This window comes from Octopus sinensis, linkage group LG23, assembly GCF_006345805.1.
Source record: "Octopus sinensis linkage group LG23, ASM634580v1, whole genome shotgun sequence".
NCBI classification, from domain to species: domain Eukaryota; kingdom Metazoa; phylum Mollusca; class Cephalopoda; order Octopoda; family Octopodidae; genus Octopus; species Octopus sinensis.
In genome coordinates, this window is record NC_043019.1 from 26,170,840 (window position 1) to 26,183,139 (window position 12,300).

Below are 12,300 nucleotides of genomic sequence, written 5' to 3' on the forward strand. Positions count from 1 at the left end.
GTATATATATATATACACACACACACACACAGACATGACATAACATGTGGATAATGCATACATATATATGTATGTATAATACATTATATAGATATGTGTGTGTGTGTATGTATATATATATATCTATATATATATATATGTATATACATACACACATACATATACCTGTATGTGTGCGTGTGTGTGTATATATGTATGTATATATATTTTTTATATTTCTCATGTTGAAGTCCATTTGGTTATGTTGAAATGATTAAGCCAGACCAAACCCTTCAGAGCATTCATTTATTGCCAGCAGTAACATGTGCCGCAATTTGTCGTAGGTCTCGTAGGCAGGAAGATCCAACTGGTTGAAGCTAAGAAAGAAGAAACAGCAAAACATATCTTAGTTATTCAATACTGAGAGGGAACTGAAACACATTAATTAATATTAAACCTTTTTGTTATCATATTTCTATTGAGATACATCATCTTTCTTTCAGGTAAGGTAAGGTAAGGAAGCACTCCGTCGGTTACGACGACGAGGGTTCCGGTTGATCCGAATCAACGGAACAGCCTGCTCGTGAAATTAACGTGTAAGTGGCTGAGCACTCCACAGACACGTGCACCCTCAACGTAGTTCTCGGGGATATTCAGCGTGACACAGAGAGTGACAAGGCCAGCCCCTTGACATACAGGTACAACAGAAACAGGAAGTAAGAGTGAGAGAAAGTTGTGGTGAAAGAGTACAGCAGGGATCACCACCATCCCCTGCCGGAGCCTCGTGAAGCTTTTAGGTGTTTTCGTTCAATAAACACTCACAACGCCCGGTCTGGGAATCGAAACCGCGAGTCCGCTGCCCTAACCACTGGGCCATTGCGCAATTAATTTTAAAAAGAATGAATTTAATAAAATTACAAGCTGGGGTGCTTGGAATATAAATTAGCAGGAAATTTTGATGAAATGTCTTAATTTAGATATCTTTAAAACAGGAAGTTGTATCATAGAACTAGTGATGGTCTCAGGCAGTTTGATGTCAGAAGGGTTAATGAAAACAAGGTCATTATCTTTTAGGGAAAGGGGCTGTGTCTATAGCATTCGCAGGCAAGACCAATCCAGTGTTTGTGCAACCAATACACAACAGAGACAACCTATGTGTAGATTTATCAGTTAGATGGCTTTCTTTTGGGTGCAGTAAGGGATGTTTGTGTATGTCATTAACAGCATCCCAGATTTGAGTTTCGTAGAAAGTCAAAAACTGGAGTATTTTTCAGGCCCTGAACAGAAAGGCTAGTGTTTGGGGTGCAGAGTTGCTGGTTTATGAAGGTAGGGGGGACATCAGGAAAGATCAGATTTAGCAAGTTTGAGGGTTTTTGAAGTAGCTAGAGAAGATGGGAGTGCAAAGTTATTTTCTTGATGCAAGTAGTGATAGTATGTGTTGTTGACAGAGATTAGATTATCATGTCCACATTTGAGCAGTTTTTTGAGGTTTCTTGCAAAATAATTAAGGTGCATCTAAGCGAATCCTACCACTACTCCTCTTTACCCAGGAGACAAAATGTAGGAAGAATGTTTAGATACGGGGGAAGAGGTGGTAGACATACACCGCAATGGTACCATCGAAGTAGACACTTTCAAACCAAGCAAGAGAAGTCCATAAATTGGTAGCTGAGCATATGCTGAAAGGTTAACTGCAATAGTATTACTTTCACTCAATTTCTCAAAGGCAAGGGACTTGATGGGGCTTGGTGGAAAGAATGGCTTCCTTCACCTTTGAGGTATTGGAAACAAGAATTATCAGTTGATACTTGGTATAGCCAAAGAGGTTGCCAGTCTCAGGAATAATGGAATGCACTGGAGATTTGGGATTTTTTCCCCCACCTTTATAACAGAAATTTTTAGTTTTGTGGGCAGTAAATGTTTAACCTTTCAAAATGATCATAGTTCAAGAATGGTGGATTCTACAAAATTTGGCAGAAAATGTTTGGCAAGATTTTTATCAGATGATGTGGTGTTACAAAAGACCCATCAATGAATGCATGCTTGGACCCACCGGACTTGTTACAGCACTGCTTCCTTATTTCATTATAAATCAAATATTAACAACCAAAATTATCAGAGATCAGTAACATAACAGAAATAGGATATGAACCGAATGGGCTTACCAGGTGTGTGCAGTGGGCAGTCTATCTGTGGAGCGATCGTCTCTGTGGATTTGAAATTTTTGGATGCCATTCATTCCCTCCAGGTAAGCAAAGCCCTGAAGTGGAACTTTTGAAGTTCCAGTAACAAACTGGATAAACCGTGCACGGTTGGCTTGATCAAAAGATCGTAATGCTCGCCAAAACCATTGGATCTAAAACAGAAAAATAAAATCTCGTTAGTGGCAACAGTATCTTTTGATGATGTTCGATTTTAGATTAATTAGAAAGCAATGTATTAAAAAAATATATTTTCAAATATCAATGGCTATCTCACTCACTCACTCACTCACACACACAAAACAATCCATTGTGGGACACTTCTGCTAAACATAGCAGCCAAACTCCTTAATTCTCCTTTACCGTTTTTTGTTCAGGCCGTTGCCAGCGCTGCATCGACTGGCTTCTGTGCCGGTGGCACATAAAAAGCACCATCCGAACGTGGCCAATGCCAGACCCCCCTCCCTCTGGCACCTGTGCAGGTGGCACGTAAAAAGCACCCACTACACTCGCGGAGTGGTTGGCGTTAGGAAGGGCATCCAGCTGTAGAAACACTGCCAGATCAGACTGGAGCCTGGTGCAGCCCTGGTTTCCCAGACTCCGGTCGAACCGTCCAACCCGTGCTAGCGCAGAAAACGGACGTTAAACGATGATGATTATGATGATGTTTCTGTCAAGACAACATGAGAAATATTGTCAATTATCTCAGTCCTGTACCTCCACACCCTAATAACCAACATACTGATATCTAACTTCCTATATTTTCCCTGAAATTTACCATCCATCGTCAGCTCATGGCTCTTCTTCATCCAGCCCTCCATTGTCCAGTCAACAATAGACAAGTCCTAAAACAACAGTAGAGTGTGTACTGTAACAAATGTGACATACGGCCACACTGATGTCGATAGGGAAGCATTTTTAAATCACCGCTAAATATTTCGTCTCCTACTCACCACATCCATCTGTCAGAATAACAACATTAAATAACATTATTTTGTCTTGGTTATTTCTAGAGATATTCATCATCATCATCATCGTTTAGCGTCCGTTTTCCATGCTAGCATGGGTTGGACGGTTCTACTGGGGTCTGTGAAGCCAGAAGGCTTCATCAGGCCCAGTCAAGTCTGGCAGTGTTTCTACGGCTGGATGCCCTTCCTAACGCCAACCACTCCGTGAGTGTAGTGGGTGCTTTTTACGTGCCACCCGCACAGGTGCCAGACAGAGCTGGCAAACGGCCACGAACGGATGGTGCTTTTTATGTGCCACTGGCACGAGGGCCAGGCGAGGCTGGCAACGGACACGAACGGATGGTGCTTTTTATGTGCCACCGGCACGAGGCCAGTCGGGGCGGCACTGGCAACGGTCACGAATAATGTAAAAAGCACTGCTAATGCAATAGGACATGGTATTGACTTATGAAAACATTTAATATACTTTATGGTGTATTATGATTGCATAATGAAATACCACTTGCCTACAAATCATTAATATTAAATAGCATCTTTCCTACATACAAAAAAAATTACTTCTATCCCTTGTTCTCAAATAACACCATTTTGATAACTTTGCATACTTTGTTGCTCAAAGAGGGCCACAAATCAGAAAGCACTCATATTCTCACATTCTCAAGTGGAATTTGAGCATAACATAGAAATGTTATCACAAAATCATCATCGTCATTTAACATCCGTTTTCCATGCTGGCATGGGTTGGATGGTTTGACAGGATCTGGTGAGCTGCAAGGCTACATTATACTCACTCTTCGTCTCTCTTTAGTCTACACCACATCACTCATGGACATCAACTCGAGAGCAAATTTTCCTCCTGGCTGTGCAAGAGGACACTGCATGTGCCAACTCCAAGACAACGTACAGTCCTATGTTTCCCATAAGTTCATGCAGGCCTGAGTACCTGGTTACAACATCCCCCATGGGGTTGTAGGAAAACAGTGCAATGACAGGTTGATCTGCCAAACAAAACCAACGGCCTGCAAATTTTAGCCTTTTTCGAGTGTTTGGCTGATGAGCAGTAAAGATCCATGTAGTGACTCATTTGATACAAGGTCATCACATTTTCTAGCAGGAAGAAATTCATTTGTTCATGGCACCAGCCCTAGGATGAGGCGACCAAGTTGCAAGACAGGAAAAGACAGCAAAAGAAGGCGGGGGATGGAAGAAAAGGGAAAAACCCTCTTGAACAAGTGGTGGTGCGGTTTAGAAATCTTGGCAGAGTTTCCTCCAGTTTGATACATTGCTACTGTAGTAAATATTAGCTAAAAATTCATTGAGACAAGACAAGTGGAGCAAACAGATTTCAGGAAATAATGAAACAGTTATGCTACTATTATTACTACTATCAACGACAGACATGGTCATACATATAATACAGACATTTTACTGAACTTATTATTATCATCATTATGAAAGTAGCTAACTGGCAGAATTGTTAGCATGCCAGACAAACTGCTTTGCAGCATTTTATCTGTCTTTACGTCCCCCGAGTTCAAATTCTGGCGAGGTTGACTTTGCCTTTTATCCTTTTGGTGGGGTTGATAAATTAAGTACCAGATGCATACTGGGGATCAATGTCATCAACTAGCACCTCCCCACCAAATTTCAGGCCTTTTGCCTATTGCGGAAAGGGCTAATTACTATTATTATGGCAGTGAGATGGAAGAATCCTTTGTAAGCCAGACAAAATGTTCAACGGTATTTCTTGTTGCTCTCCATGACCTTTGCTTAACCTACCGAGGTCAACTTCCCCTCCCAGGAACATAAAACAAAGTATTGGTCAAGAACTGGGGTTAATGTAATTGAGCACCCACTTCGCCAACAAAATATTTCAGGCCATAATGCCTAGAGTAGAAAGGAGTATATTTTTGATATTACTAACCATTAACATTATTGTTAAATCGTCATTATTAATTAACAACTACTTATTAATCATTGTAAAAGTCTTAGCTGCTGCGTGCAACATTGATGCAAACTGAAAGGACAGGACAAGGGCTGACGTAAATGAAACAAATAATGTGTGTGTGTGTGTGTGTGTATACCTATTTCTTTATTACCCACAAGGGGCTAAACACAGAGGGGACAAACAAGGACAGACATAGGTATTAAGTCGATTGCATCGACCCCAGTGCGTAACTGGTACTTAATTTATCGACCCCAAAAGGATGAAAGGCAAAGTCGACCTCGGTGGAATTTGAACTCACAACGTAACGCAGACGAAATACTGCTAAGCATTTCGCCCGGCGTGCTAACATTTCTGCCAGCTCGCCGCCTTAATGTAGTGTGTGTGTATATACCTGTAGAGAGTTGGGTTGGTATTTGTGATACTCCGAGTTAGCCTTCAGATCATCAATATCAATGTTAGGCAAACCAGAAATGAGCAACTCCAGTTCTTGCTCGTTGAAGATAGAGATCAAGCGTTTGGGAATAATATCATAGAAGCCCTCCAAGAAAGCATCCAGCTGCTTGCGAATCGATTCGGTCATTCTCATTTGGCAAACTATTTTTACATATTCTTTCTTGTTTTCTTCCGTTACAGTTAAATTGCGTCCGTCTGGTTTTAAATCTCGCGCCTCAGTGACACCAAATTCCTGGATCTGTAAAAAAAACAAAATTATATCTTAATTAGTTTACAAAGAAATGGAAAATTGTAAGAAGCACATTCATAGGAGCTGAAATGGTTATGTAGCTAAGAAGTTTGCTACCCAACCACTTGAGTTTAGGTCGAGGCCAAATTTATGTATGGGTCAATGAGGGCCATGGCTCAAGGGCCCTGAACATTGGGGACCCCTTTAACTTGGAGAAGCCTAAAGCCTGGAGTTAAAAATTCATAGCTATCAAATCATTTGCAGTTTTTTCTTGTTTAAATTTTTTTTTATTCCAACAAACTTTAAAAATTGAACCCTCTTTTAATTAAAAGGGGCCCTTTTCAATTTAGTTTTTACTGAGACCCTCTGAATCCAAGGCTTTTTAAATTTTGGGGCTCTGCTTCAAACTGTTTGGAGCCTTTTTACCTCTGCCTTAGTGGAGGGATGTTTGGCCTCGTAACTGGCACAAACTGATTAGATTTTGGGATCAATCCGGTACCAGACAAGGATTCTGGTTTTATTTTTCTCCATTTTCTTTTTTTATTTAATTTTTTGAGAGCGGTCAGGTTCATTTTTGGTATTCTCGTTTGTGAGAGCAGTCGAGTTTATTTCAGATAATCTCATTTTAAAAATCATCTCTGGCTAATCATTGAGAGGACATTGGTGTTGGCATGGCTGAGGTTTGTGCTGAGTGCTTGTTTTATAATGTTTTAAATTAGCAAAATCATAGTGGGGCTCCCCTAAAAAATCTAGAGGCCCAAGGACCTCACTAGGTCTATATGTGGCTCTAGTTCAGGTTCAGTCCCTCTGCATTGCAACCAAATGGACTCAAAAACACATGGTAGAGAGATTACATAGAAAAGTTTTCAGAAGAGCAGTAGGAATGGCAGTGCAACAAACATCTCCATCCATCTCTGGTATTATTAATATTATATTATCAGCCATGGGATCAAAGAGTTGTTCCAACACACTGCCTTATTCCCATGCAGTGCACTCTCACACACAGACAACAAAATTTCCAATCCTTCTAGTTGTTGTATTAACTGGATGCTCTTTTTATCACCAAATAGTGGAGGCTGAGTGTATTTTACAACGAAGCTAGCACTCAAGAAGGTTGCACCACAGCTAAAGTCTCCCCTCCCCTGATCCTTTTATTCTGCACCAGTTATATTTAGAGCTGCTCTACCCCCACCCCAGCACCCTGTGGTCGTAATACGCTTGCAGCATCCCCATCTCTCTTCCATTCTTTCTTTAGCATAATTTTTTTTTACAGTTGGATGGATGCTTTTCCTATCACCAACCACTTTGCAGCAATGGCTGGGTGTGCATTACCATGCCAGTAACAAATATAGAAGAAAGGTGGCGCATGGTGGGGTTGCGCCCCATACAGCATTCCTATGTCCCCACCCCCACCCCAAAAACAGTATGCCCCATTTAATAACAGATTAGAATGTGATTGCGCATCAAGTGAGAGCAAGAGAAAGAAGCAATACCTCTGTACTAAACGTCAGCTCATAGCCAAGATCTTTGACATCATTTTCAAGCAGAAAGACCAGTCCTTGGTAGAAGGAATAATCTTCACTTTCCATATCGGTATATCTGTCAAGAATAAATTAAAAGGTTTGAACATAAAACAGAATGTATTAAGGCCCAATATGGTTCTTCTAACCCTTTTGATACCAACCCACCTAAAGATTCCCTTGGTTCTATGATATAAATCTCTGGTCTTGAAGTAATCTAAGTTAAAATCTTCCACCAAAATTTCAGGTCAATTTATGTTCCAAACAACACTTTAATAATGAGTTGTTTCAGTTTTACCAGTTTTTAAATGTAGAATTTACTCAAAGTTGGTATATTTCAACAGAAAGGGTTAAATGCTAAAAGATTGAAGACATTGTAAATGTATCAAGAAGCTCTCAAAATTCCTCAGGTAAGAAAAGAAAATTGCAAACAAGTGGAATATATGAGATAAAGGTAGCTGTTAACTTAGGAAAAAGTAATTAATAATGAACAACATCAAGTTTAACCCTTTAGCATTCAGATTAATCTGTCAAATGTAAAGCCTGTTTAATTACATTATTTTAAATCAATTGTACAGCATCTTATAACTCTGAGATTTTGATGATGCCTTTGTTTATTTTTAGAATGACTTTGTAGGGTAGGTGTGAGAGGTCAGAGCTGGCTGGTTTGAGCATATAACAAGACAATTTTGGCCTGATATGGCCGGTTTAAACACTAAAGGGTTAAGATTGTTTTTGGATTACTTACTTGACAGCCTGCCCAATGATATGTTTATAGAAGGAGCGTGTGAAAAAGCACTCTAACAACTTGTTGTCATAAATGGCCTTGGCAATAATCCGGCCAACAAACTTGAAATAGCTGAGATGGTTAGAGTTGCAATGGGATGATGGGTTGATGGTGTAGGTGACTCGGTCTCCAGGAGATGTACGGAACAACGCATACATCGGGTTGAAAATTTCTCTTGATATTACAACATACCATTCTCTTAACAAGCCACCAGCATCCTGACCTTCCTCACCTGAAACACAACAAAAAACAGCTTAAATACAGCAGCAAATTAATGTACAATAACATTTCCATTAGAAGATTTGTCAAGATCTTTTAATTACTTTTGATTAACTCAGTTTTAGGGAGATAAAAGTTATTTAGGATTAGACTAATCAAGTTTCCTGTATTAACTGTTGAAATCCTATCATTTATTTGTCCCTGCAACCCCAAAAGCCCAGATGACAGTGTAAGCCGTCTGACCTCTCCATGTTCAAAATGGACATTCACTAATAAAACACTTCCAATAATTCAAATTCATGAGAATCACTACAAAATTTTCACCAATAAATACTGAATAAATGCTGCAAGACTATAACATATTTATTTGTTGTTGTTATTATTATTATTATTATAAAATATGAAATTTTGCTTAAAACCTACAAATGTAAAAATTGGAGCTGCAACATATTTCCAAAATTTTGGAAGCCACACCAAATTTATATAGAATAAGAATATAGACTTTTTTTTTTATTAATTAACAAATTTCTTTTTAAATGCATCTCCCTGTGGTGGAAACATCCTTGCCTCAGTAATGGTATTTTCAACAAGAGTCACAGTTTGAAGATAATGGATGAGAACAGATGAAACAGAATCATATCTTCTAAAAATCAATAGAAAATCAATGTGGAAAGGGGATGAACATTATTTTAGATGACTAATTAGGGGGTGGGGCATTAATTTTTACCAGGACAAAATACCTTTTAAAACAAAATTAAAGACACTAGATATCAAACATTTGTATTCCCAGACACTAAATTCCATCGTTTGCTGACCAATTTAATTGCTTATGCTCTCAGAATATCTCATGGAATTTTCTGTACCAAAAAAAGGTGAATCTCACAAAAGAAAAAAAAAAAAAAAACCCCACCTCTCATGAAGCAACATTCAATACTTTTGTTTTGTTTACTAAAAGGAGAACATTAAAAGCTACCTTCAAACACAATGTAGAATCGGTGCTTCCATTCTTCAGGAGATCGACGAAACAGGTCCCGGAAGGAATCTTCAAAAACATGTTCCCTTTTTACATGGACGGCCAAATCTTCTCTACGCAAACCTTCGTCTAATCGTTCTAGTTCCTGTCGGAAATATCTTCTCTTCACATCAAAATCCAAGACTCTAGTGTGATCAACCAAAACTGAAAATGGACCGTCAGCGAGGGGCGTTGTAGACTGTCGCAGTATTTGGTTCAATACTGTTCGGTGAGTTTCTGAAAAAGGAGAAATACAAGAATTTAAAGAAACACTGAAAAGTTGAATTCACAATCTTAGATATCTTGTGTTACAAGTTGACAATGAAATAATATATAAACAATCTATAGATGTTATACAGTTGACTGTAGATGTTGGGCTTACTCTATGGCATGCAATGAAAAATTACTTTCAATTCGACCGTGCTAGTTTGGGAGAATATACATAAATAATTTTATATATTTTATTTTTAATCAACAAAACTGATAGAAGGGCACATAAACTAAAAATGAAAGATGAAAAAAAGTGTATAATTGTGTTATGTTTTTTCTGTTCTATCAAACACACAAAACGATTGTTGACAATAAGGTTTACAATTTGAATACTTAGAATAGATGCCACTTTCTATGGACTGGGAATAAGAATTGTTCAAAACAGGTGTGGGTAATGTTTTTCAAGAAGCAGGTCACACAAGACGTAGCAATGAAGTTGAAGGGAACCAGTATATTACTGGTACTCTTAACATTTGTTCTTAGACTATATACAGTGACAAAACAAAGATACAACTTTTGTATATATGAAATGGTTCAATATGTTATAAGGGCAAAAACTGGGAAGTCATAATGCAGTTTTTTATGCCCTCCCTCCCCAAACAGTATTTTAGAAACAGTAAAACAATTCCGTCATTTTCATTTTACATCCACTTAATGTGATGGCAAGAGTTGGGTAGGCCATTGCAGTCTAAGTCAGTTATTTGGGTTATTGCCCTCTTGACCTTGGGCCCGGAGACCAAGATTTCATGGCTTCTACAGCTTGATGCTCTTCCCAACACTAACCATTTCACAGTGTGCTGGGTGCACTTTTTCATGATATCAGCGCTATAGAGGTTGTCAGACCCTTAACAAGACAGTGAAATAACTCCAATGAGGAATCAAAACTAAACCATAAATTTGGCTTGTCACATCCACAGTAAAAGTTATTTCTAACATAGACATGCCCACACATTTAGGAGGTAAGGTACAGACAGCTAAGACAGCCTCACTACTTCAATTATCCCTAAAGGGACCTTAAAACTGAAATCAGAATAATTAAAAGAGATCTAACTAAATATTGTATAATATTTTATTATAACAAGAAATACAACTGTTACAAAATTAATTGAAAAGAAAAAAAAAAACTTACCAGCAAACTTTAAAAATTTCTGTGTGTCACTTGAGGCATGTCCCAAAGAGGATACGGACGCCACAGAATTTTCCCGGGTAAGTAACGTGGAGTTCTCCATAACAGATGCTGGAGATGGCGAAGCTGGTGCAACTTCCATACTCAAGTGAGATAACTGATCTTCACGTTTCTGACTTGGTTGCTCGTTTTTCTTTGTTTCTTTCTCACCTTAAAACAATATAAAACATGGATTGACACATTTTGAAAACATTATGACAGGAGATGCCACTATGAAAGGTTGCTGAACAAAGAAAATGAATGGGAGAAAGAGAGTCTCCATTGTCGACCCAACAGAGGGACCAGCTATCCGAGTTGACAGTACCTTGGTAGATAAAGCAATTAAAAGTATAAAGACAGGGAAAGCCCCTGGCCCATCAGGAATTACTGCAGAGATGCTCAAAATATCTGGCAGTGTTGGCTGTAGCCTAGTTACCTGTATAGTTAACCAGGTGATACACGAAGGAGTCATACCCAATGACCGGTGTAGCAGCACTATAGTCAACTGCTACAAAGGAAAAGGCCATGCTTTAGATACAAATAATTACAGAGGTATCAAGCTGTTGGATCAGGTAATGAAGATCACGGAGAGGGTCATAGTCCAACTAATTAGGGAGAGATGCAGTTTGGTTTCGTGCCAGGAAAAAGCACCACTGATGCTATATTTCTGGTTAGACAGCTGCAGGAGAAATACCTAGCCAAAGATAAGCCCCTGTACCTGGCTTTCATTGACACAGAGAAAGCCTTTGACAGGGTCCCCCGATCCCTTATCTGGTGGTCAATGAGGAAACTAGGGATAGATGAATGGTTAGTGAGAGCCGTGCAAGCCATGTACAGTAAGGTGAGGGTTGGCAACGAGTACAGTGAAGAATTCCAGGTAGAGGTAGGGGTCCACCAAGGTTCAATCCTCAGCCCCCCTCCTGAGATGCCCCCGTGCTGGTGGTACATAAAAAGCACCCACTACACTCTCAGAATGGTTGGCATTAGGAAGGGCATCAAGCTGTAGAAACTCAGATTGGAGTCGGGTGCAGCTTCCTGGCTTGCCAGTCCTCCGTTAAACCAGCCAACCCATGCCAGCATGGAAAACGGACATTAAACAATGATGATTGATATATATAGTGGTGTAAGAATTTTTACAGGCATCCCAAATACAAATATGTAAAATTCACTAAAAATACTGTATAGACAGGCACTGACTGTTTCCAAAATTTCCAGTCTATAACGTTGTATATAAAAATAAAAACATTTAGAAACTAATATATATATATATATATATATATATATATATATATATATATTGATCTATCGAATGTTTCTTTTCTTTCAACATTTTTCTTTCTTTTATCCTTAATTCATCCGTCCAGGCATAAAACAGATCATGCACTAGTATAAATAGTAATTTTCCCAATATATATATATATATGTCAGTGGCACGTATAAAGCACCATCCGAATCGTGGCCGAAGCCAGTGCCGCCTCGACGGGCTTCCGTGCCGGTGGCACGTAAAATTCACCAATCCAACCGTGGCCTATGCCAGCCTCGCCTGGCA

The 12,300-nt window shown here is 39.1% G+C and overlaps 1 protein-coding gene across 12 annotated transcripts in view; it reads right to left on the reverse strand.

The window, feature by feature from the left end:
• Positions 1-204: 204 nt before the first annotated feature.
• Positions 205-12,300, reverse strand: part of LOC115223431 (E3 ubiquitin-protein ligase HUWE1) — a 153,958-nt gene continuing 141,862 nt past the window's right edge. For 11 of the 12 annotated variants that reach the window (XM_036512614.1, XM_029793970.2, XM_029793977.2 and 8 more), the window contains 7 exons: positions 10,716-10,922; positions 9,278-9,553; positions 8,047-8,317; positions 7,272-7,377; positions 5,488-5,787; positions 2,145-2,335; positions 205-356 (listed from right to left, as the gene is read on the reverse strand). In XM_036512614.1, the coding sequence (XP_036368507.1) occupies positions 254-356; positions 2,145-2,335; positions 5,488-5,787; positions 7,272-7,377; positions 8,047-8,317; positions 9,278-9,553; positions 10,716-10,922 (1,454 nt within the window). In that variant the 3' untranslated portion in view covers positions 205-253. Of the gene's footprint in view, positions 357-2,144; positions 2,336-5,487; positions 5,788-7,271; positions 7,378-8,025; positions 8,318-9,277; positions 9,554-10,715; positions 10,923-12,300 lie in introns of those variants that run through there. The other variant, XM_036512619.1, reaches the window with a different exon arrangement.